This window comes from Patagioenas fasciata, chromosome 2, assembly GCF_037038585.1.
Source record: "Patagioenas fasciata isolate bPatFas1 chromosome 2, bPatFas1.hap1, whole genome shotgun sequence".
NCBI lineage: Eukaryota > Metazoa > Chordata > Aves > Columbiformes > Columbidae > Patagioenas > Patagioenas fasciata.
Window position 1 is genome coordinate 144,382,638 of NC_092521.1, and position 25,397 is coordinate 144,408,034.

At 38.9% G+C, this 25,397-nt stretch overlaps 2 protein-coding genes across 4 annotated transcripts in view; one reads left to right on the plus strand and one right to left on the minus strand.

Moving 5' to 3' along the window:
- RBM48 (RNA binding motif protein 48) lies at positions 1-5,412 on the minus strand. Of its 2 annotated transcripts, none has more exons than XM_071805127.1 (5): positions 5,130-5,412; positions 2,765-2,955; positions 2,500-2,645; positions 1,186-1,721; positions 1-255 (listed from the first exon to the last, which is right to left on the minus strand). In XM_071805127.1, the coding sequence occupies exons 1-5, from the start codon at positions 5,130-5,132 to the stop codon at positions 169-171; spliced, it is 963 nt and encodes a 320-aa protein (XP_071661228.1). In that variant the 5' UTR covers positions 5,133-5,412; the 3' UTR covers positions 1-168. The 2 variants fall into 2 exon arrangements, with proteins under 2 accessions (XP_071661228.1, XP_065688276.1); XM_065832204.2 differs by lacking the exon at positions 5,130-5,412 and adding an exon at positions 4,789-4,959.
- PEX1 (peroxisomal biogenesis factor 1) overlaps positions 5,128-25,397 on the plus strand; it is a 26,390-nt gene continuing 6,120 nt past the window's right edge. The window contains exons 1-17 of one of the 2 annotated variants that reach the window (XM_065832202.2): positions 5,128-5,396; positions 8,169-8,312; positions 9,849-9,932; positions 10,173-10,287; positions 10,377-11,149; positions 12,542-12,661; positions 14,823-14,946; positions 15,227-15,336; positions 16,888-16,988; positions 17,744-17,876; positions 18,651-18,747; positions 19,850-20,020; positions 21,400-21,554; positions 22,364-22,553; positions 22,763-22,932; positions 23,788-23,922; positions 24,578-24,642. In XM_065832202.2, coding sequence (XP_065688274.1) covers positions 5,268-5,396; positions 8,169-8,312; positions 9,849-9,932; positions 10,173-10,287; positions 10,377-11,149; positions 12,542-12,661; positions 14,823-14,946; positions 15,227-15,336; positions 16,888-16,988; positions 17,744-17,876; positions 18,651-18,747; positions 19,850-20,020; positions 21,400-21,554; positions 22,364-22,553; positions 22,763-22,932; positions 23,788-23,922; positions 24,578-24,642 — 2,816 coding nt within the window. In that variant the 5' untranslated portion in view covers positions 5,128-5,267. The remainder of the gene's footprint in view (positions 5,397-8,168; positions 8,313-9,848; positions 9,933-10,172; positions 10,288-10,376; positions 11,150-12,541; positions 12,662-14,822; positions 14,947-15,226; positions 15,337-16,887; positions 16,989-17,743; positions 17,877-18,650; positions 18,748-19,849; positions 20,021-21,399; positions 21,555-22,363; positions 22,554-22,762; positions 22,933-23,787; positions 23,923-24,577; positions 24,643-25,397) is intronic. The other variant, XM_065832203.2, reaches the window with a different exon arrangement.

The following is a 25,397-nucleotide window of genomic DNA, read 5'->3' on the forward strand; positions in this document are numbered from 1 at the left end:
TACGATTGTGAGAATAATATATTTGGTCATTCCAAAAAACAAATTGATTCAATTTTTAACAGGGAATTGCTTAGAAATTACAGTATCAAATTATTTTTTTACATTAAAAAATGCATTTTGAACTATATCCTTCACAAAAGGAGTATTGGAAGACGCTGCCAGCAGTATCTATATTCTTCTTCTCTGCTTTACAAGGGGTTTGGCTGAGCTACTCTCTGGCTTTTCCACAGATGTTCTTGAAACAGAATCTGCTACCTAAAACAGGAAAAAAAATCTCTTAATAAACTGTAAGCACTCCTTTTTTATGCTAGTTTTAGAGTAAGGCCATGTCTCCAACACCTGAGTAGTGGGAGGAATATATTACTATAATCCCACTTTTATTGTATTTTCCTGCAGAAAAAGGGAAAAAATAACGCCAATGGCAGCATTGAACACAAGAGCTGAAACTTACAAGTGTTAGGAGTACCATTTTTGTATTTTAACCCCACAAACTGATTTCAGATACTCAGCGACAGAGTGTTGCATATCACACCTCTCCCTACCAGAGGCATTTTAAAGTAAGGTTTTGTATGCTTTTTAAACTCAGGTACTTCAGGAAGGGAAAGCAAAAATGTGTGCTTTGGCACACACATGTATTTAATCTAAGGGGTGCTTATTTCTAAATTTGACTGGAGAACAGTTCTTTCAAAACAGACCAGTTAGTTATAGTCAAGGGAGCGTTTTCATATCTTAATTTAAATGGAAAGTTATCTCAGGAGTGTTTGACCTGCTGATTGATGAATATCCTCCATAAAAGGACATGCTTCTCAGGATAGAATTTGTGGTTCTGTACATCTCTTAATGCCACAAGAAGTGTTGGAGCAAAATTAAATTGAACCCTGACTTTGTTATTACTGCCAAAGTTATCATGTCTCCCCACACAGAAAAAAAGTGCAGCTTACTAAAAATCAGCTAGGACCACGCACTGACATTTATACTTTCTGAAGGGTGGATAAGAGGCATGGAGTAGAACAGCCTGCAATATTCTGCATTATGAAAGAGTTAAGCAGTAAGAAAGCTAGCTTTAAGTGGCAAATAAACTGATAATACTGAATAAATGTTGAATTATCTTAGGGTCTTCTATGGATAAAAAGCACATAATATGTATGTTTGAAATGAAAACATCAGAATTTTCAGAATCCATACCTCTTTCAGTTTACTTCGAATTAATGTAGCTGAAGTATTCAACGAGTCGTCATCCATGTCCACTTTAGGTATTTCTGGTAGCTGTGGACCAATAATGACCTCAGTATTGTCCGCGCTTGTTCCAATGAGGGAAAATTTGTTACCTTCTTCCCTCTTCCTCTTACGTTCTTGCAGGTGAGTTGTACGAGGCATAAACCTCTCGACTCCATTATCAATCGGAACTGTTCTTTGCTGCATTAAAGGAGTAGGTGGAGTACATCCCCCTGGATGTACACTTCCAGTTAGGGATGTGTTTTGACCAAAGTACCCAGAAGTTTCTGCACAACCATTATCATCCTGGGGAAGCGTGAACAGGCTCTGATGCCGATTCCCAGATGGGTGCCCTGTGTTGTGGGACACCCCGTGAGAAGTTGTAAAGCAGGACGGACCCCAGTTACTGGTTGCATGTGATCCTGACGTACTCCACGGACATCCACCCTCAGAGTTCTTTGAGATTGTCTTCTTAGGCCCCTCTGCTTTCTTTAACACAAAGCAATCTTTAAATGAAGAAAAAAGTAGCTTTACTATTTTATGTCATAAAAATAAGAAAAAACATGTAATACAATTACAGAAACAATAGCAGTGATATTTCATTCCCAGACAGCCACCTTTCTGTGATTCTTTTTTCCTAAGTGACACCTTTCAAACTAAAGTTTTCCAGCCTAGTCCCTCTGCTTGTTTGAGAGGAATGCCTGAGCACAAGAACTTCAGCAGTTCTGAGAACACAAAGAGAAGATTTCCAATACTGCAAATCAATTATTTTTACTTCCAGTTAAGATTTCATGGATAGACTGTCTTGCAAAATTTAAAAAAAAGGTGTTTTCATGTTAAAAATCAATTATTTTACTCCCTTTAAGTATCCTCATGCAACAGATAATGATGCCAAAATATAAAAGCACAAAAAGGAGCAGCCTGTGCATGGCCATTTGCTCATTTCTCAGCTTGCTCAGCCTTCAGTGCTGCCCAGAACCCTGCAGTACAGCAGCCTTCGTGAAGCCGGTGCATTCTCAGCATTCCTCCGGTGCCAACACATATGCTGGAGGAATTTTTTGTTGAAGGTTCTGGTATAGTCACCTTCCTTACAAATTGTCCCTTTGGGCAAGCCTGAATAAGCTAGAACAAGGGTGAAAAGATGATCCTAGAATTCCTGTCAGTGCTTGAAATTTCTGATAACATTTTGAAAAGAAAACAAAAAGGAAAGACTTCACTTTAAGTAAAACCCCACCCACCCCTGAAGTGAGATGTTCAGATTCTATAGAAAATTTTAGTACAAACCTCTCTGATTTGTTGCTTTTGCTATATACTTTCTTCTGTCCTGCAACTTCTCCCTGGTTTCTTGGACTGTTTCAAATTCTGGAGCATAGCACACATGCAGCAAACTACCAAAGAAACTTCGTTCGTCCATTTTTTTCTTGGCCACCCTGAAGGGAATTAAATTGTATTGGCAAAACTGAGGATTTTACTTCAACTTTCTAGTATTTTAACAGATTGTAAATAAAAGATTAAGACAGCAAGAGGCAGATATTGCCCTGTCGAATACCTTGCACATTGCAGTTTTTGGAATTTTATAAGATAAACCTCAGTAAATTGTTCTGCTGGATATTCATCTAGAGCATGATACTCTTCAATGGCACCATATAATGCAAACTGTTCAACTAATTCCTTCATAACTCCTAATGCAGGGACTCCTTGTATTAGTAAATAACGAGATTCCAAGTTGATAGTATAAACCTGAAAAAAGAAAAGAACCAGTGAGAATAGTGTTTTAAAATGTTTACATTCTTGCTTTACTGCAAAAGTAAGGAAATTTTCTTTGCATTTTCATTTGTTCCTCAAATTCTGTCAAGGTGCTGAGAATCCCTCAGTGCTCTGTTTTGACTTTGGACTCTTGCAGGAGCACTAAGTGCACAGTTATCTGGGACTTCGTCATCACTGAGCGGGAACTGAGCTCAAGTTTCTAGTCAAACTAGAATACAAATTAGAGTTGACTTTTCTCTGCCAGGTCAGAGCACTGCCACTTGCTGAGTAAAACATGTAAGTCTGTGACAAATTTCCTTGCGATACTGACTAGTAACCAGTTAATATGAGGCACTGTCAAAATAAAGAAAAAGACACTGTAAAACCTGCCTTGTTCACAGGCAGAGAGGCCACACAGTTAAAACAGAGGGAGGAAAAACAAAATACCGTGATTTCTTGGGGCAGATCACGTACGTACAAAGCTGCCTCCTCACTACGTTGATCAAGCAGCATGTGTTTTTAAGACAGAGAGATAGAAGTAAGATGCTGAGAGAAAGAAGGTCTTTCCCCAGCAGGTTAAAAAACCCAAACTACTCTTTTCTGCTTAGTGTAATGACTGACACACAACACAGAAAGTTCTGTGACAGCTCACAACATATCCTAGGCAGCTAAACCATAAAATCAAAGGCAGTTCATTCTGATTTTGTTAAAATAGACAAAAAAATACAGATTGCATGTGCTACACATCCTTCTCAAAAAACAGCAAATGCAGAACAGAGTGGAAAAACAGCTGTCAACTTGCCACTGTAAAAGATACTCTCTGCAAACAGGTTACATAAATTGTTCTGATAGTAGCTTGCTACCTACTTTCTTTCTCAAGTCAGCCCTAGAAGGTGCCCTTACAGCACACCGTACGCTAATGGCGCACACAAAAAACAGACCCAGCATTTCTGCTGCTGTAAAAAGCCATTCCTGCTCCGCAGCAGGCAAGGCCCACAATGCGTGTCCTTGCCCTGCTTTCCCAGGGGCTGCTGGACACCAGAGCACCCAGAGAGGCGGCCTGTGCATGCTGGTCCTGCCCAGTTCAGCAGCACCACGTACCCAGCAGCTCCTGACAGCAACATTCAGCTCCTCAGCATCCTTTGCACCGCTACTAACCTTTGCTTTTATATTTTTGCACAGAACTAGGCTACTTGCGCCATGCGTGTTTCTTACAAAACACAACGTGGGAGTTACTAGGCTTACCAGACTCAAGCCAAACTCTTTCTTCCAGTATCTACTATGTGCTCTTTTGCATTAACAGGTTAACATTTTAAGGTTTCAAACCCTTGTGGCAGGGCACCGCACGGCTGCGGGCCCGGGCACAACAGCGCTCTGCCCTGAAAGGGACCACAACACAACCCGCAGGGTAGGTTAGCTAGTGAAGGACATGAAATGCCCAAATAATAAAAAAGAAACTCCTCTAAGAAATAAAACCCAAGTTTCCGCGGTGATTTTGCGATCCCAAACAACCAATTCCTCCTCACGGGCGGGCAGATTTTTGGAATAAAGATCATTAGGACGGGACAGTTCCGCGCAGTAAAGCCCAAGCCCGCGCCCCGGCCCCAAGGAGGGAACCGGGAAACATCCCGAACGGAGAGTGAGCGGCGCCGCGGCTGCGGCTGCCGGGATCTCGGCGGGGCAGCTCCGGGACACCGCACCCAACAGCGACGGGTTCCACAGCCCGCCCGGGGGACACAGGGACCCGGTGACAGCCTCGCGCAGCCATCCCCCCCCGCGCAGAGGCAGCGCGTGCCACGGCGCGCGGGAGGCGCCGGCCGGCCCCACCTTCACGGCGCGCGGTCGCCGCCCCTCCCGGTACTTGGCGCGCGACTCGCAGACCCCCAGCTGCGCGTGGTGCCGGCACGCATCGCCCGGGCCGCCGCTACCGCTGCTGCTGCTGCTGCCAGCCGCCATCTTCCCATCGCCCACCGCGTAGGCCGCTCTAGCTGCTCGCCGAGAGAACAGCCAATCAGGCAACGGACAGAACTCTCATTGGCTCCCACTGAAGCGGAAATCGACGGTGTCGATAAGCCAGACAGAAAGAGTCGAAGCCCTCGATAGAGCAGCCAATCGGAGGCAAGGAATGAGTACATGCCGCGCCCGCATTGGACGGCAGTGGGTCATACCATTGTCTAGGGGGAGAAGGGGGAATCTCGGGAAGGCCTGGCCCGCTCGCCCGCCTCCGAGCAGGAAGGTCCCTGCGGGAGCGGAGCGGAGCGGGCGCGCAGTGGCGCCAGGCTGCGGGGCCCGTACCGGCCGGCGGCATGTGGGGTAGCGGCAATCCCGGCGGAGGGGGAGCTGGAGCCGCCGCGGTGACGGTCGTCCTGAGCGGGACCCGGGACTGCTTCCTGCACCTGCCTCCCGTGCTGGCCTCTCACCTCCGCCTGCAGCAGGTACCGGGCCGGCTCCACTCGGGGCCTGGGCGGAGGGGCGCCTTGCTCAGAGAGGATTATGGGAGAGCGCCGTCTCCCCCCCACCCGCATCCCGTTGCCATGGTGACACGGAGCGCCCCTCCCTCGCTCCCTCCCCTCCCGCGTCAGCCGTCCCGCCGGCGGCGCTGCGGTGCCCGCGCGCGAGCGTGTCCTGCGGCCGGGCCCCGCACTCACGAGCGCAGCTGCTCGGTGGCCATGGCAACGGGCCCCGCGCGCCCCGCCTCAGAGCGGGACCGTGCGCGGCCCCGCGGTTCGGGGGGGATTTGGGGAGCTGCCCTGCGCGGTCACCCGTTCTTATCAGTGAAATGCGGTGCAGGATGGAGCTAACCTCCCAGCGCAGCCTTGCGCTGCTGGCAGCCGCCTCTCTCCCAGTACGATGTATTTTATACCAGCTTCCGCGATCACGCACCAGCATTAACCGGATAATGTGTAAATTAATTGGCCAGGTAGGAGGTAAGGTGGTAAATCCAAGCAGAATCACCCTTCTCCATGCACGTTAATCTTTCGCCATATATTCCCTTACAGAAAGGGACTCCTGTCGGCCAAGGTCGTATTAAGTGCATGGATCAGTTGTGGGAAGCGCACCTTAGATTTTTAAATAACGTCTCACGTGTGACAACAAGAGCAAAGCCTGCGTGCATCACTGGTGTGATGATCACAAGGATTAAGCATGTGCTGGCAGAATAGCTCGGAGGAAAAATGGCAAGAACGAGTGGGTGAAGAGGAGGAGGAGGGGGCTGCTGGCTGCAGTCCTGGCAGAGCCCTTCACAGCCTGGCTGCTGTTGTCCCAAAACCAGGGCTCTTCACCCGGTGTGCATACCAATGAGCCCCGTTCAGCACACAGTGATGAGACATTGTTTATTACAGAGTTGCGCAAGTCCGGGTGCTGGAATAAAGCCAGTGTGCCAGCAAGAAAAGTAACTGGCATTATATGCAAAATCTTATCACTGCATTCACGCCCTTAAGAGCCAATTGGTTGCACATTCATGTGTTGCATAATCCGTTTGGTGTATAATGGGCAGCATTCAGCTAAAGGACCCTTTATCCAACAGTCTTGAGATACGTGTTAAAGCAAGACTCAGCTAATTGTGCAGGCTTCAAACTGTCTAAAGTTGCAAGGTCAGTAGTGTCTGTAGTTCATGATTAGGTGTTGTGCAAGTCAGTCTTATCTTTGTTATATGAACAGACTGACCTAAACGTGAGAGGATTTACGTATCTTTAGGTTAGCAATTCTAGACAGGATTCATTCTTTTAAGTGATGAGAACAGTGTCACCCAGCATGCACAATCTGTGATGCCATGCTACCTTCCTGTGGCCAGAAAGGAGATTTTGCAAAAGCAAAATCATCTAGACTTATGAAAACTTGTTCTTTTTCCTTTGGAGTGGTAGAAGAGAGGTTTGTGGAGTTGCAAGAGGTTGCAAGAAATCCAAGTGCTAGCTTTGTTTCTGCTGCAGTTTCTGAATGTTTTACAAATTTGCTGGCAAGAAAGAGGAAAAAGGAGTGTAATTGCCTTGAAGTCTGGTAGTGTCATTCTGTACCTAATTGGTTATGGTGGGCTCCTGCTTTTACTTAACATGATCTGCAAAAGGAAGATATATGATCTCCAAAATCTTGATGGAAATAGCATATTAAATGCCAACTCATCAATAAAAATGTTTAAAGTGGGATAAATAATTATGTTAACATATTGCACTGAGTAAATCATAAACTTAAATTGAATCAAAAGCTAAATCTAATTGCAGAAGTGGGTGATTAAATGGTCTATGAAACTTAACATGTGAAGGTTAAGACACTCAGGGAAAGGCTTTATCTGTGTGAATACAGGTAAGAGCTGTAAGTTAAGTATTACATTGAGTAAAAGGATCATGGAACCATTGTAGATATTATCTGAAAATGTTTTCAGAGTTTATGAGAAGTCATAATATTTGGAATTATTAGGATGCAGTTGAGACCAAACCAGAAAATATCACTGTGTTAACAAGTAAATCTGTGGTGTATCCACAGTATATTTTGTCTCAATCACTTGGTTTTTATAAAATAGGCATTTTTTTAAAAAATACAGAAAATGTCAGTTGAGTCTTTTCATATGGAAACTGACAGATCATGTTAACATTCTTCAATCTGGAATCAAAATAGTTGAGTGGTTCTGAAACAGATTGATAAAATCATTTTGTCTGAGTTTCTGTGATTTGTGACTGACTTAAATATTTCCCAGCTCATGGGAGCACTCTTTGAGTCCATGCAAATGTTACAGTGCGTGCAAGGTTTAAGCATATGCTTAAAGGTTTTTTCCGCAGTTGGGAAACAGAAATGTGTAGTTATATGTTTCTGTATGATATTTTTTTGATAAGCTAGAATACCAAAGAAGGGAAGAGGAATTATTTACCTTTCTCAAAAATACTCCATAGAAACGAAAAGCTATTTAATAATTGAAACCAACACACACTTCTTTGTTGAGAGTTGTGCAAATAGGTAATGTGGAGAAGAATTCTAAGGAAGGTCTTGGTTATTAAGAAGTTGGCCGATCTGCTGTCATTGCTAATAGAAACATTCTTTACATGTAAATGCTGCTAGTTATTGTTAGAGAATATTAATTAAAATAAGGCATGTAAAATCCAGAAATTATTTTTAATTCCTTTGATATCTCTAATCAAATAGAGTTTAGATTGATGAGTAGTAATATTTTTTAGCTTGTTTGATGTTAATTTATTTTCTTTCTTTGAAACTCATAGGGCCAAGCTGTGAAAGTATCCCGTGGTCATCAGCCTATATTTTTGAGCTGGATGGAAATCAGACATCGAGGTCACCAGGGTGAAAATATTGCAGAGATTAACAGACAGTTAGCAGAGAAGCTTGGCATTAAAGACGGAGAGCAGGTTTGAAATGGAATCTTTTTTTCTTCTTTAAATAAAGAATATATTGCAAGGGACCTGAAAAAGTAATAATTTACAAGTTAGCTATGAACTTCTTGTTTCGTGTGTTTAAACAGTTACTTCATTTATATCTGCTCATAAGAAAAGTTAACCCTTATGAAACATCTCAAACATGAAAAGATGAAATCATTAACAATTTCCTAAACAGTGTTAGGATAGGCTTGTGGGTAGGTCTTTGCAGTTTGGAGCCTCTATCTATCTGCAGTGCCATTAATGTTAGGAAAATGCACTTTTACAGAATCACAGAATGGCTGGTGTTGGAAGGGACCTCTGGAGATCCTCTAGTCCAACCCACCTGCTAAAGCAGGTTCACCCAGAGCAGATCACATAGGAATGTGTCCAGGCAGGTTTTGAATGTCTCCAGAGAACGAGACTCCACAGTCTCTCTGAGCAGCCTGTTCCCTCAACGTAAAGAAGTTTCTCCTCATATTCAGATGGAACCTCCTATGCTTCTGTCTGTGCCAGTTGTCCCTCATCCTGTCATTGGGTGCAGACTGAAAGGAGTCTGATCCCATCCTCTTGATACCCACCCTTGAGATATTTATAAACATTGGTAAGATCCCCTCTCAGCCTTCTCTTCTCCAGGCTGAACAGATCCAGCTCTCATAAGACAAATGCTCCAGATCTCTAATCATCTTTGTAGCTCTCTGCTGGACTCCTTCCAGTAATTCCTTGTCCTTCTTAAACTGGGGAGCCCAGAGCTGGATGCAGTACTCCAGATGTAGCCTCACTAGGGCAGAGTAGAGAGTGAGGATAAACTCCTTTGACCTGCTGATCACACTTTCCCTAATGCACCCCAGAATACCATTGGCCTTCTTGGCTGTGAGGGCACATTGTTGACTCATGGTCAACCTGTTGTCAACCAGAACTCCAAGGTCCTTCTCTGCAGAGCTGCTTTCCAGCAGGTCAACCCCTAACCTGTACTGGTGCCTGGGGTTAGTCCTCCCCAGGTGCAGGACCCTACACTTGCCCTTGTTGAACTTTAGACAATTAAATGATTTGGGAATTATCTGATGAGAATATTTTCTCTGGCGTTCATGTTATTTTAAAGTAATTATTGACTTACTGCATATTTCATCTTGTTCGGCTTTTTGGGGTTTAAATTTTCATCCTTTTTTCCCCCCCTTCACCATGTGTGCCTGTGGGTCCTCTCTCTTTGAACATGTATTTAAATTGGCCTCTTACTCTTGAAGACTGTGTTAAACTTCTTGTAAACAGTTCTTTAATTAGACAGAAGTAGAAGAGATTATCAAGATTCAGGGAGAGCTTTCTGACATGGAACTATTAAAATCTCAGCATCCAAGGGTTTTTTTATATTAATAGGAAGAAATTTAAACAAACAAGAATAAGTAAAAAAAAAAAAAAAAAGAAAGTATTACTCTACACGAATGTCAGTTTTCTAGTTGAATTAAAGATGGAACTTTTATGTGTTTAAAAATAAAAAGTTAACTATTTTGAAGTGGTGTTACTTTTTGCCAGGTATTTCTTGAACCCTGTTCCCATGTCTCCTCCTGTCAGCAAGTAGAAGTGGAACCACTCTCAGCAGATGATTGGGAAATTCTGGTAAGACAACCTTTTCCAATGTTCCTGTCCTTTTCTTGCAGATAAGAGATTTTGACACAAGCAGTTTTTTGCACAATGCCTCGTTTTTTTCAGCTCCTAAGGAAATACTAAATGTGGTGGGGTTTGATTGTATCTTATGTTTCAAATGGTGTATTAGAAAGAGATGTAGAGTTTTTATCTTCAAACAAATGTTAAAAATGTATGCAGTGTTTAATTTATAATGATATCACATTTTCCCAGGAACTGCATGCTTCCTCTCTTGAAAAACACCTCCTTGACCAGATTCGAATAATATTTCCAAAAGCCATCTTTCCTGTATGGGTTGAACAGCACACTCACATTTACGTCAAAATCGGTAAGCAACAGTGCAGCCTCTTGTGTCACCTTGAGTAAGCTGTTTCGCAAGAGCGGATGCGTTCATTGACCTACTTTGTTCATACTCAGGTACACTTATGCCAGCAGCCCCCTATGGGAGATTAGAACCATGCACGGAGCTTCTGATATGTCCCAAAACACGCGAACCTGAGGAAAACATTACCAGCACACCTTCCACAGAACGTGACATCTTGCTCAAAAGTTTTCTGAAAAATAGCATGGAGCAAGAAGAAACAGTAAAGGATCCTTTTGCCAAACAACCTTACTTAAAGCCAGGAGTCCTTGAACAGAGTAAGGCTGATGCAAACGTGACATTTGGCTCAAATGTTCTGCCAAGTATATGGAATTTCATAGGGAGCGTTTTCTCTCATACATCTGACCAGAAACAAAAGACTCTGTGTGATAAAGATGAGATAAGCACCTTCAAAGACAAGCGGCTGAACTTAATTCGCATGGATTCAATTTTTAGAGTATGTCAGTCTCAGCCTCCCAGCGTGCAGAAAGCATCCACCACTCATGCATTTCTGAAATGCAACGCAATTCACATTTTTCCTTGGAATTTAGAATTTATTGATTTGGATCCAAACCCTGTAGTAACTTACGGGAAAATTAATGAGCTGCTTTCCCCAAGACAGCGTCATCAAGAAGCAAAGCAAAATCTGCCACTTGAAAATCAAAAGCAGTTGACTAGTACGCAAGACAAAAATCATTCTAATTCTCATAGCAGTCAAGCATCCAGTGAGGGATCTGTTGTTCAGATTGTTTGGAACGCATTTGAAGACCTAAAGAGTGTCATAGAGCATGGCCACACTGGGGAAGCCCTGCATGTTGGAAGAGTTTGGGTCAGTTTGAGCACACTATCTTTTGGGCTTTTTATCGGATAATATTTTCTATTGGGTAATTGTGGAACTGGCTATTTGGGGTCTGGACTTTGTGTGAAGTTCTCAAGTAGCACACATTAGAATCAAATAGTATTTACTAGAGCTGTGCTTTGCTAAAGTATCTCATTCTGAACTGTGTTACTTATTGTCCTCCAAGATGTACGGTGTCCTCTGGGCTTCTGCACCCTTAGCATTTTTGCACCAAATGGGGGAAATTCCTCAGTGTTTCTGGAGGGAATGCATGTTTTCTTCAAAATCCATTGGTAGCTACTGTATTCGTGAGAACGTGAAAGTATCTACTTACGTACATTCAGTACTGCTTAATGAGATTCTTTTCATCAGTTATCACTTTAAAACATGCTTTGGACTCTAGATGTCATCAAACTGTAAAGTGATGGGATCACATATCTTAGTGCTGCATGATGTTTGCAAGTGTTTTTTGTATACTCTTTAATAACTAGCTTTTATGTCATTTAAATTATTTTAGTTTTTATATACTATTTGGTAAGGTGACACAAGTCCCAGTGTGCAGACACTGACATTTCAGCTTGTTCTGTTCCTTCTTTCCTGGAAGCACATGTGGAATCAACAAAAATAGATAAAATGCACTCCAAATCACCATTTGACTATTTTGATGTAATATATTTCTCACCATTCACTTTCTTTTTTTTTTTTGTTGGGAATGAGACCAAGAGCCTGCAGTGGTCTTTAGCACTATATCTTTCGAGAGCCATGACAATTTTCTGAATGCCAGCAAGCATAAGTCTTTCAGACTTAATAAACATTTGTGAGATGTTTCAAACTTGGATATACTTTCAAAATAACACAGAATATTTGAAAAGTAGTTTCCTTTTTTTAAAAGGACAAACTGACTCGTATATTTTAGGGAAAGTGGGTTTTCTCTGTCTGTGTTGCAGACATTCTTAGTTCTGATCTGTATAATGGCCTGTTTACCTGCTTATGTAAAATTAATTTTAATCAGTAAATGAAAGTAGAGTTGTTGTTTTTCTCCAATACTAAAAGCATTCTTACAACATTATAACAACTCTTCCTAATTCTTCTTTTTCAGTCTTTTGGTTTTTATTTAAAGAAGCTAGTAGACGGTCAGCTATAGTGAGCACTTTCACAAATTGAGTAAATGTGTGCATGAGAGAACAAGATTTGAATACCACCACAGATTTTATGGTTTCCTTCTTAATTCTCTTGTAGATTACAACTTATAAACAGATTGATGATCAAATATAAAGGCTCTATTAGTGATGAAGAAATGGATGTTGTACTGTATATGCAATGTTGTAACTGTTTTACTTTCTGATATTTCCTTTTTCTTTGCTTTTATTTTAAATTTCTCAGATTCCAGATTCCCTGAGGAAAAAACTACATATTGAAAGGCATTCAACAGTCAGAATTCAGTCACTTGAATCTGTTCCTAAAATTCCTGTGTCTCTTAGACTGCAACCCAAACAGAACTTAGTGAGTTGATATTCTTGGTCATTTTTTGTATCTTGGAAAACTGATGATGTTGCTCTAGTCAAGGTGGAGGGGCGGGCAGTGGGTGTTACTTGTTTTCATTTGTTAGATGATAGTCTGGAAGTTGTCTGTTATAGAATCATGGAATCATTTTGGTTGAGAAAAACTTTTAAGATCATCTAGTTCAACCATTAACCTAACACTGCTAAGTTCATAGTCTGATGTATGACATCATTTCAAAGGAATTTCTTTTTTTAATAATTCCTTGTTTTTCTTTTTACTATATAAATAATTTAAATTAAGAAGATGCTCTGATCTGCTTAAACAAGCCTCATCTAGTGATACTGTTTTGGATTTTGATCAATGATACTCGGTAAACATCAAGCTGTTGACTATTGTTTTGCATTTGTTTTCAAATAATTTGACACTTTATCTGTAACAATCTCCTATTTAAAGGAACTGGCAGATGTCACAGAGGGTGGAGGAAATAAAACTTCTGAATTTTGACTCCTAGTTTCCTGAAACTGTTAGAGGAATGCTGTGTTGTACCTTTTAACTCAGAGAGTCTTCTGCTATTCTCAAATTGTGAAAATTTCTGATGTCTTTCTTATTAAAAAGGATGTTGACATCATGAAAGAAAAACACAATTGGTATGGAAAATATGCATTTTCTGTTTAATTAGGTCTCAAGCATAAACAACTGTTGTCAAAATAGCAACAAGAGTTGATGATAATTTTGCATCAGACCCTCATCTGCAGTATATGAGTACTGATTCCGACATAGTATATTTTAAGAATATATATTTAAGCCTATAAAAACAAAACCAAAAATTAATCATAAAGAGGGAATAATCTATTTTAAGTCTTCTGAGAGACAACATGCTTATACTCTTAAATACGGCAATGCCCAGTGGATTTCCTAAGATAATTGCAGTCAAATTATTATAATTTTTAATGTGCTAGTTATTTACTTCCTTTTAATGCTGATTTTCCCCCTGCCCCTACTCATGCTAAAGATCTAATTTTCTGGCTATATCATTGAATCCCTCTGTTTTCCTGTAAGACATATTCAGTCTTCTGAGTGGGCATCTGTGACAGGAAGAACATACTTGGTACCAGGTCTGTCAGATGTAGCTCTGGACTCCTGTATTTCTTTATAATATTACCATACGATTGTTTCTATGTGACACTGGACTGATTATTTCCCATGTTAGCTGCCCCAAAACTTTAAATACAGCACTTCCCATCATAGTAGGGCTTATGCAAGTTTATTCCATATTCTCAGTATTCTGATTTGGTTTCTACCTACAGAAGAATGGTTGAACTGTATTGTTTTTTTCTATATTATAGTTAAAAGAAGTATTCTGGCAGTAATCTGCTAAAATCATAAAAAAGTAGTTATGTGTTACATGTTTTAAATACAGATTTCTCCCTTTCCTTGGTAATTCAGTTGAAGTTGGGTTTTTTTTAGTTCTTGGAAAAAAATAGACATGCAGAAAGAAATATGATGGTAACTTTCATTTTCCTTTCTGAACACTGCTTCTGTGATCTCAGCTGATTCTCCCTTTTTTAGACAGGAATTATGGTTCTCTGATTAGGAACTCAGGCAAGACATATGCGATCTAGACTCAATTTCTTTTCCTATTCCATTTATCTAGGTGATCCGCGGTAAGTTGTTTGTTCTCTTTGCTGGCCTGTTGAAGTTTGTTGATGGTGCCCCTGAGCTGGATGAGCCCAGGGTTCTTTGAATGGGAATCAGGGTATCCAGGGAAGAGAGGGTGTAGTGTGCACCGGAAATAAGTCGCATTGGTGTCTATCTTGGATGCTCTCTCAAACCCAAGAGCTGAGTAGTGCTTTTGAGTCTGGCAATACAGATAAGCAAAACGAAGAAAAGCTTTTCTTTGCCCTCACATCAGTGTCCAAAGACAAAATCTTTAGAGGTTGTGAAAGATTCAACAGTTGCTGTAGCAAGAGCTAAACAGATGCTTTCCACAGAACAATTGATAGAAATTGTGTTTGTTGACAAAATGGTGTTTTCTAAATAAATAAAACTCTTGTATATTCTTCTGTCACTCTGCTACCGTAAGAGAAACAAATGCTTTATGCATAGGAATAAAGCAATTTTATGTACCAACACCTTTGTTTTGTTTTTTTTTCCTATTTAGCATGAAGATATACATGAAGATGATGTTAAATCTGCTTTCAGTTCTTGGCTGCAGGAGTCCACTACTGATGATTACCCATGGATAATGACAAGCACTGACTCTATACATATGTCCGTTAAAGAAGGTAAGGATAATACTGTCCTGTGCTGTAGCTGTCTTAACTGTCCATTGTGGAATTTACTTAGGCAATATGCCATTTAATTTCTCTATACACTATTTAACACATCAGCTATCTCTTTACACTCAAACTGTATGAATTATGCTTTAATAATGATTAAACTTGTTTATTCTTTCATTTTGGATTATATCATAGCAATTCAAAATACACTGATCTGTTTCATCTTGTGAGGGATAAAAGCTGATTTTATTTGGGATTTTAATAGTTGCTCCTTGGGTTTTTACAGGAATGGAGGAGTTTGTCCTTACTGTAGTGCATCCTGTGCACGTTGAAGAAAATAAGTCTGAGGATATTTTTATATTGAGTCCCAGTTTGCTGCAAAAGACTAATATACAAGTAAATATCGCATAGTATCAGGTATCAAGTAGTTTAAATTGTTATATTGGGCTAAAAATACATTACTTTTTTATATAACATGTATTGGTTTCCCTTTTTTAAATAATATCAGTCTGTTCATTAAATTATATCTGCATTCTTTATATGTTATTTTATAGCCTCAGCATCGGTGAGATTCCAGGCATGCCATACTAGTTACTGCTTTTCATAGTCTGTATTAAACTCTCAGAAAAATCAGTTAGAACAGAGGAAAGTCAGTACTGTCCAAGTTTGAACATACCATCTTTATGCTTAGTTGTTCTTTCCTTTAATACCTAAACCACTATAAAATCACTTCACAGTGTGTCTGGCAGTAATAGTAGCTTGTTCTGATGAAGATGAGACATATTCCCCTTTCAAACCTACCAAGCTCACACTCCCTTCTCTTTTAAATAGGTTCTGTGCCTTCTGTTTCTTCAGTCTTTCTTTCACAGAATAAATATTTCTATTTAATATTAGGATTACTGTTTTCATTAATAATTCTGATTGAGACAGTGCCCATAACTCTAGGTTTATGGTTGTAGGAGTGGGATAATATTTTTCATTTTTAAACTGATACAGTTAAATTTTAGCAGAGAATTAAAATGTCCTGTTTCGCCTGTTTAGAATAGAGCTTTTCTGCAAAATTTAGGATTCCTGTTCCAAAAAAATAAGTAAAACAAGAGCTTTATTTCTGTTGGTAGTAGAGAAGTACAAGAAGGCTTCTACAAATTTTGCTAGTGACTGGTACTAAGACGAATGGGTGAAGTGCATTTCTTAGTAGCAGTGTCAGCATCTAGACATGAGGTGACATTTTTTACAATGAGGGGATAGAACACTGGCCTAGGTTGCCCAGAGAGGTGGTAGATGCCCCATCCCTGGAGACATTCAAGATGAGGCTGGACAAGGCTCTGAACAACCTGATGTAGTTGAAGATGTCCCTGCTCATGGCAGGGGGCTTGGACTGGATGACCTTTAAAGGTCCCTTCTGACCCAAACTATTCTATGATTCACCTCCTACCAGCCTGTTCTTACCTGTGAACTTCCCTGTTAGCCCTTTTGGCCTGCTTAGCTTTCTGTAGTAGCTCCCTGGTGAAACAGACCGAAAAATTCATGTGGGTGAAAAAAGCCAGGTGTTTTGTCAGATTACTTTTCAGCCAGGTCAGACTCCTTATCTGATTCACTCTCCTGCCTCATGAGTACTGGCACCAGCAGAATGGAGGAGAGCACAGGAGAAGGAACAGATAGTTACCCATAGGGAAAGAGATGATGGGCTGCATCATCTAGTATAAACAGCACGTAGCCTAACATCTAATCACAGGTTGTTACATTGCTGTAAACACTGGATTGTATTTTGGACGTAGTTGTATTGGTGCCGTTTTACCAATGCATGTTTCTTTCAAGTGTGGTAAGCTTCAGCAGAGCATACATGCAACATTTTCATTACACAATTCCAAAAATGGCTAGTCACTTCTATACCCTTCTTCTATAGGTATATTGAATGTAAAGTATTCACTCTTTCCTTTGTTTTAGGTTCTTTTACATCCTATAACTGGAAAAGCTGATGGTGACAGCCAGCCACCTATGTGTGATGCAGACAGGAGCTTTCATTACCACAAACTAAAAGATTTAGGGTGAGACATTTTCATAGTAGAAAATATGGGAGGGGATGGAAATTTTAAAAAAATAATAAAAAAATGGTGGAAATGCAGGTTTTTTGAAAACTAAGCCAGACTCTCTGCACCTTTTGTCTTGTGTCAGGCTCAGACCTTATCCTAGTGTATGTATATAGATAATTTTGTCCTCTGGATAGTCTTACTGAAGCAAATAGGAAACTTCAGGTAACTAAAGGTACTCATGTAGGGAAAAGTTCACCATGTGTGACAGTAGGATGTGGGAGATCTCAGAACTGCATAAGTTGCAGAAGAAATACTGATAGTTCAGTGAGTCTTGCGGTGCTGCTCAGTGATACAAAACAGCTCTGTGCAGCAGTAAGGGCTGCTGAGGTTGTTGAAGGGTGCTCTTAGCTGGGGTTTCCAAATGAAGTAGAACTTACAGTATGTTGCAGTCTCTCTGTCAGTCTTCTTCCCACAGTAAGTTAAACCTGTTTACTTGTTCAATTAAATGTAATAGTATGGTTCTCAAAGAAACTTATTTCCTATCCTTAGTTTTATCAGAATCGTCAGCTGAGCAGAAAAATTCAGAATTTTGCCTCCACTGGCATAAAGTGCAGTGTGAGCTGAACAGCTATGTGATCAACCTGCTCACTTCCCAGTGGCAGAGGTGTGGGCTGGAACTAGCCATAGGATATATGTTCTGCAAGCCGTTGCTATTTACATTGTGTGTATTGATGCTCCCCTGAGCCATTAATGTTTTATTTGCTCTGCAGAGGAGTGGACAAATTAGGAACATCTTCCTTTGAACACATAAGCCACAGTCTTCTGGGGCGTCCTTTATCTCAAAAGCTGGCTGCTGTTGCCGTGGGACTGCGAAGTGGAGGGGTGCTTCTCACAGGAGGAAAGGTACACGCTTTACTACTCTCTAGTTGTAAACCCTCCCAGACTGTTTTCTCTAGTTGTAAACCCTCCCAGACTGTTTTCTCTAGATACAAAACTATTTTCATTAGTTTTCTTTGATACCATGTGAATTCCAAAGAATCGAAGAACAAGCTGAAAAAAGAGCAGTTAACTTAACAGAGTTAATTCAGTAAAACATTATGTACGTGTATACACATTATATGCACAGTTCATCAATATATATTCTTATTTCACGTATATATTATGTATATATAGTGTATGTTTTAAAGATTGCTACCAATGCAGTTTCAGTTTGTTCCCTTAGGGGATTAATCTACTTTGTGTTTATAGTACAATAAACACTTTGTGTCTCTGAAATATTTAAATGAAAATAAGAACATAGTATTTTCTCCTGTGTTATAACATAAAATAGCAGTGGAGTTGATACTCTTTATTTTCCTGTTGTGTGTTACGGTGATCCATTTAATACCATATTCCATTGAAGCTAACAGATATCTTAACACTGAACTCCGCAGACTCAGAACACTATCTGTAGTGGATGTATCCACTCTGAATTTGTTTATACTTGCTTCACTCCAGCGCTTTGGTCTCTACCAAGTGATATAAAGACAGAATATGTATATGTTTTTGGTGAGGAATAAAATCAGTGTGCATACAGCTTTGCCACCTTGTTAACTGGTGTATACTGTGACAAAAACTCCACAGAAACAGAAGGAAATAGTTCTGCCAATGTACAATAGCTCATGTTTATTTTTGTAGGGAAGTGGAAAGTCAACTTTAGCAAAGGCCATCTGCAAAGAAGCATTCGATAGGCTGGATGCTCATGTAGAAGTAATTGATTGTAAAGCTTTAAAAGGTATGTTGTTGGGTTTTTTTTTAATCTCAAATGTTTGCTGTGTAATGATACAACACAATTATAAAGTTATTATATTTAGTCTGAATAATTTTTCTAGTGCTTTACTGCTTTTTACTGCTTTTTCTAGGATATTTGGTGCCCCACAATGAGCATCTTTAACAGTCTAATGAAAATACAGCTGCCATAAGCTTATTTCAGACTTTTATCAGTTTCTGTCCCACGTACCACCACCAAATTCAAACCATGCTTGCCATGAATATTTTTGATTGTTACAAAATAAGAAGTTGCAAGTTGAACTGTGTGTTCTTTCAGCTGTGCTAGCTTGAACAAATGTTATGTTAACAAATCATAAGTGTTATAAGATACCTGGATTATTCAGGGAAAGGATGACAGAGGCACCAAAGACAGACAGAACAGCCAGCTGGAACCTGATTTACGATGGCTTATTTACTAACCTAGTGTATGTTGGCAATAATCATCTAACACTCGTAATTATAGATGATGATGAGATGAATCCTTAAGTTTTGTGAGTTCAAATAAGGATTTTACACCAAAAACAAAAGAGGACAAAAAAGGCTTTTTTTACTCTCGTTCACTGGCTTTCCAAAATAGTCTTGGTGTTACAGAGGCAGAGAATACGCAACTGTTTTCTTACAGAGCCCTTATACTGCGTGGCTATACTCTTACTTAAGTCCCTACTAAGCTCCTTGCTCCAAAGGAAAAGAGAAAGATTGATAGAGAGTTAGGTCCTTTGCTCTGAAAAATTCTTCCAGTTGCAGGACTCTTTGTAGCTAATTTAGAGTGCTGCTGATACTGCTCTGGTTTTAACTGTCTAGAAATTAGACCTGTAGGCTTCCATAGCCGTTAGTGAAAGATGATTAATCTAATTTTAGGACAGGTGGATCCTTCTAGTACTTTTTTGATAGAAGATGTGGAATCTTCACTCACTGTTGACCCTGGTTTAATCTTGGTACCTGGATTTAGAGGAGTAAAGCTAAGCTACACAAATCAAAACATTATAGTATTATATGAACAAGATGTAGTCAGTCTGATTTTTTTTCCTGATACGTTTTTTTTCTCAAAAATTGTATTTCTTTTTTAGGAAAAAGATTAGGAAACATAAGGAAAAATGTGGAAGAAGCTTTTTTAGAGGCAGCATGGAGACAACCATCCATTGTTTTGATGGATGATCTTGATCACATTGTTGGAGTACCTTCCACACCAGAGCATGAGAACAGCCCTGAAACCATCCAAAGTGATAGACTTTCTTACGGTAATACTGTGCTACCCATGTCTGGATAAAAATATAATGCAGCTTAGAATTTCTTGTACTGTATTGCCTTGATAATTCAGTCTGTATCACTATTGCCTCTGGACCATGTGGTATTTCACGGCAGGGATTCAAAAATTATGTTATGTAGGCCATTGGTGGACCACTAGCTGAATCAAAATAGTCCACTCAGGAGTTCGGAGCAGTTATTGCCAGTGGTACAGACACCACCGCTGTTGATGGCAACACCTGTTGTGCCAGTGGCAGAGGCTTCTCGGTTCCTTTTTACGTTGTTCATGCACAAGTACGTTGCACTTGCTTACAAATTACACATGAATCTTTAACTGATAAGTATTGATAAGATCAATATTATAATTGACATATCATTAAAATTTATACTTTTTTTCCATAGTTACTATTTACAGAGATACATAAATTTGATAATTGTTGTTTAGAACCAACTTCTTTTAGCCTAATATTAACTTATTTATCATCCTGCTTGGTATACTTTGTAGAACTTCTATTTTATTTTACAATCTAACAATCCACACATTTTAAAAATAAATTATCTGTTGTAGTTTGAAATCTTGTATATGGTTCCTTTTTACACCCTTATATCTAGGCAGTGGTAAGTTGCAAAATAAAATTAAATTATCAAGATTAATATATTTATTTTTTAAACTGTATTCAACTCTGTTCATGTAAAATTCAAGACATAGCAAAAATATCTTATATTTCTTAGCTCAGTTTGAGGGAGTTAGCACAATTTTTTATTAAATTACTTTTGAAGTTTAGAAAATCTTAACATAATTTATTTTTTTAAATAGTGCTCTTAAGTTACTTGCAGAACTGTTTGTGTTTCTAATTACTTTATTTACAGATATAATGTATACAACAGAGGTTTAGTTTTTTAAAGATTATTCCTTGAAGATCTACCTTGCATCTGTAATTTATTTGACTTTCTTATGTTATTTTTTATAGATTGCCTTTTTTCTAGGCTTAGCATCTATTTTTATTCTTATAGCTTTCCCTTTTTTGTTTGCATAGAAGGAATAGTATTTCTAAAACAGGGATCATAGGACACACACAAAAAATCACATTTAATATCCTGTGGGTAGACATCATCAGTGAAATTTAGCTTTTAAAGAACACTTCTCATGGCATTTTATTAATGGAGTGTACTGTCCTAGAAAAAAATAACTGTATGTCTTTTTTTTATTATTTTTTAAAAATCCTGTAAACATGGGAATAAAACAAGTATATAATAAGATGTTACATTTTGCGCGCCCTAATACTGCTCTTCAGTACAGCAGAAATGTCTATTATGAATGCAGAATCTTCTGTTATTTTGCAATTCATGGAGCAATGTCTTATGTGTTTAGTTTTGAAAGATCTGATAAAAGAAGTTATTTCCATGGGGAGTATGATTGCATTAATTGCCACAAGTCAGTCTGAACATTCCCTGCATCCTTCCCTGGTTGCAGCTCAAGGAACACACATATTTCAGTGCTTCAAATGTATCCAGTCTCCAGATCAGGTAAATTCAGGTTTTTATGCATTTGGTTAAACCGTTGTTTGCCTTCTCTGCATCTTCAAATACAGTACTGGAACAGCTGCAAAATTACTAGGTTACACCCAAAGATGAGAAAAAATCTGGAAAGAAGTTCTTTCATGATGCTTAAATACTTGAGAACTTACATCTGTTATTATAAAGTTTTTTAAAAAATCAAAGTAATCCAGTGAAAACTCCCAGTTGGCCCCAGTTTCCTTATTTTCCGTGGTGAGAGAAGGGTGCGTTCAGAGGATGTTTCAGTTCAATGTAAAACAAGTCAGGTTATCTAACATAGGTGAGATATTCACGTCTCTTTGTTACCTGCAAGGGGATTCTACAGGAGCAGCTTTGAAAAAACATGTAAGTTACTACAGTTAGGTAAATGAGATTAAATCTAAGTCCATTTTTTCACTGCTCAGAGGAGTAAGTATGCCCCTAGAATGTTTATTTTGAAAATGTTATTAAAGCTAAATGTTAATTTTATGGGAAGGTTTTGGCTTGGTTTTCTACATAAATTATATCCCTCTACTTTTGAATATAGACTGTTCTGAAAAGTAAAAAGGATAGAGGGAAGAAAAAATAGTATAACTTCATTGCAGGAGCAATCAGCACTTCGTGTAACAGCCACCTGTGCATGCCCTAAGGGCAGGACACAGATGTGGCAGCTGGAGTTATTCCTGTCTGTAAATATATAAGGAAATTTTAGTAACTCATATGTATTTACTTTCTGAATTTCTTAAATCCATGTGAATAGTAAACTTAATATACACTTGCTGCACAATTCTGTCTTTCAGAAGCAAAGATGTGAAATGCTGTATTCCATAATAAAAAATAAGCTGAATTCTGATATAAAGGAGTTCTCTGATCTTGACCTCGAATGTATTGCAAAGGAAACAGAAGGTTTTGTTGCCAGAGATTTTACTATGCTGGTTAATCGTGCCATTCATGCCTCTATTTCCAACCAGAACGCACTTCAAAATGGTGGTATGTTGACAACAAGATGTCTTATTTCATACTCTTACTTCTCTTATCTAGCACCTGTGGAGTAATACAGAAATAAAAAGCCAGTTTTATGTTTTATGTTTAAAATGCATTTAATTGTTGCATATTGTGAAGACTTTGTTACTGGTAGGCTGTGTGTTCTTTTGTTGTTGTTGTTGATTTTTGTTTGTTTGTTTGTTTGTTTTTTTAAGCAGAACTGAATCTGTCAACTATGGATTTTCAGAAAGCTCTGAAGGATTTTACTCCATTAGCTCTGAGAAATGTTAACCTTCATAAACCTAAGGATGTTGGCTGGGACAGGGTTGGTGGCTTAAAAGATGTGAAGCAAATACTTATGGATACCATCATGTTACCTGCAAAGGTACCCAGTTCTTTTAAATTAGTTATCTGAATTTTTTACATAGTGATAGTAGCGAAATAATTATTTTTAAGGTGTGACACAATATTTGACAGAAATAAGACCAGTATGATTTTAGGTTACTTTTGTAGCTTCCCAGTCTTCAACTGTCTTCAGCTACTGGAAAACACTTTCTCCTTCTCCCTCCCTCTTCCAAATACGAAAGGCAACAGCTTGTGTTTTTCTGCAGATCGAGTGTTGCTCTAGAATATTGCAGTATTGCTGACATCATCTTTGGTACACTCGCTGTTGCAGGATTTTTGATTAAGCTCTGTAAAGATAACATTTCCAACTGTCTTCTGCAGCACTTTTGCTAAAGGGGTACTCTCTTTTGGATGAATGCAAATCCATCAGTTCCCCTTTATTTTACTTTGGCCTTTCTGCCTTGCTTGAAACTTCCATCATTGAGATGAGCCATTCATTTCAGCCTTCAGAGAAATGATTGAACAGTCTTGCGTATAATGAACAGAATCTTTTACTGTATATTGATATAATTTAATCATATCAGTCAGTGATTAAAATAAGAATTTAGAAGTGCCAATATAGACATTATAAAGCTTTAGTGCATCCCTATTCCGTCCTGTTTCCTCTTGATAGAAAATGTCCCTTGTTTGTATTTTAAGTTATCTGTGAAGCCTAGGAACCTACTTCAGCTCCAAGTGAACTAACAAGTCCAAATGAGCTCTTGTGATAATAATGTGGATAAAAGAAATTAGACACATTCTGTTTAGACAGAAATAAACACTAGTCACTGGTGTTACAGGACACTGCAGAATACTTATATATTTTAGAATATATTTTGTTGAAACTCTTTTCCAGTATCCAGTGTTATTTGCAAACCTGCCCATACGACAGAGATCAGGAGTCTTGCTGTATGGAGCACCTGGAACAGGAAAAACATTGTTAGCAGGAGTAATTGCTCGAGAAAGTGGGATGAATTTCATCAGTGTCAAGGTATCAAGATCTTGAAGATTAACTGATTCATTTTATTTACTGAACGAAATAGCTTCACATAATACCTGTGAGCATGTGCTTGCGAAGGCAAAACACTAAAGTGAGAAACTCACACTTAAAATCTGGTATGTCTCTGGGTATCCCACCATTCGACTTCTGGATCTTCCCAGTGTTTTTTTTTTTTTGTTCGGTAGAATGAGAAATTTTTTTTAATAAATGATAAATGATAAAAATTATAAAAATGATAAATGATTAAAATGATAAAATGATAAATTTTTTTGTTAGGCAGAATGATAAAATTTAATTAGATATTCTTAGTTTCCATTTTTTATAAAAAGAGCCTCGATTTTGGTTCCACTGGACAATGAAGTTGAGCAATACATTTTAAAAAATTTCAAAATACAGTGCAAACCATTGCCTTGTGATACTGTAACACATTCTGTTATAGTAGAAAAATGAAATTATTACTTAAAAATAAGTTGGAATGCTTTAAACATTATTTTGGCTTATCTAGACCCCTTGGCTCTTCAGCTCAGTGATGTCATTCTTTTGATTAAAATAAAATTCATATGAAATCTACACTGATGTTGAATTACACATTAAAACTGAGAAACATATTATTAATGTTCTTTTCTGATTTTCTTTTTTTCCTTAGGGACCAGAGCTGCTCAGCAAATACATTGGAGCAAGTGAGCAAGCAGTTCGAGATATCTTTAACAGGTTGGCTTTGTAAAGATATGTGATGTCATCAATGAATTTTAGTGGTTGAAGCTCCAAGAAATAATCTTGTTGTCCAAGGACAGACATGGCATCAGATCACAAAAGCATCTGAAATAATTAGTTGTTCAGATCTTGGCAAGTTCAACTTGATTGTCATTATTTAAGAACTGAGCATTTCAGCTCAGATGTGGAGTGCACTTTTGAAGCTGAACTCCCAGTTCTCTCCATTTACAGTGCATTGGTTCACATCACAGAACTGTCTTGGAACACACATGCTGAACTCCTTTCAGATGATTCCAGGAGGCAGTTGAGTGTGCTCCAGCTAGTAATGAACACTCAGTACACAGGATCATACTAGACTTGGTACTGATGTCCAGTGGTTTTGTTTTTACAAATCTGCCTTCACAAACCTTCAGTGCTCACTGATGTAAACATACCCTACGTAGCTTTTGCTTCTCGTGTAGCTTACTGTGTAGACAGTCTTTGTGTTAGGTGTACATAAGCCAAGACTTCATCTCCAGTGACTGGATTTTAGAGCTCTCATATATATTGACACGACAGTTGAGTACTTCAGAAATCATAAAGAGAGTGCAAGGTGTGTCATAAAAAATGAGCAATGATTCCATTGCAATCCAGTTCTTCAGAACCTCTTTAGTTTCCGCAGAAAACAGATTTTCTGTTCTCTCATTAAAGATAACTGTTCTCTGAAGCAAAAAGCAGTTACCTTTAATATTTCTAAGCAGTTTTACCTGTGA

Bases quoted from the DNA above. Each gene is read 5' to 3' on its own strand.
- RBM48 (XM_065832204.2), bottom strand. From the start codon at position 4,917: ATGGCGGCTGGCAGCAGCAGCAGCAGCGGTAGCGGCGGCCCGGGCGAT. The intron at 2,646-2,764 runs GTATTCGACAGG...AATTCCCTTCAG, and splicing joins CAAAAACTGCAATGTGCAAG to GGTGGCCAAGAAAAAAATGG. The intron at 256-1,185 runs GTATGGATTCTG...TTCCTGTTTTAG, and splicing joins TTCGAAGTAAACTGAAAGAG to GTAGCAGATTCTGTTTCAAG.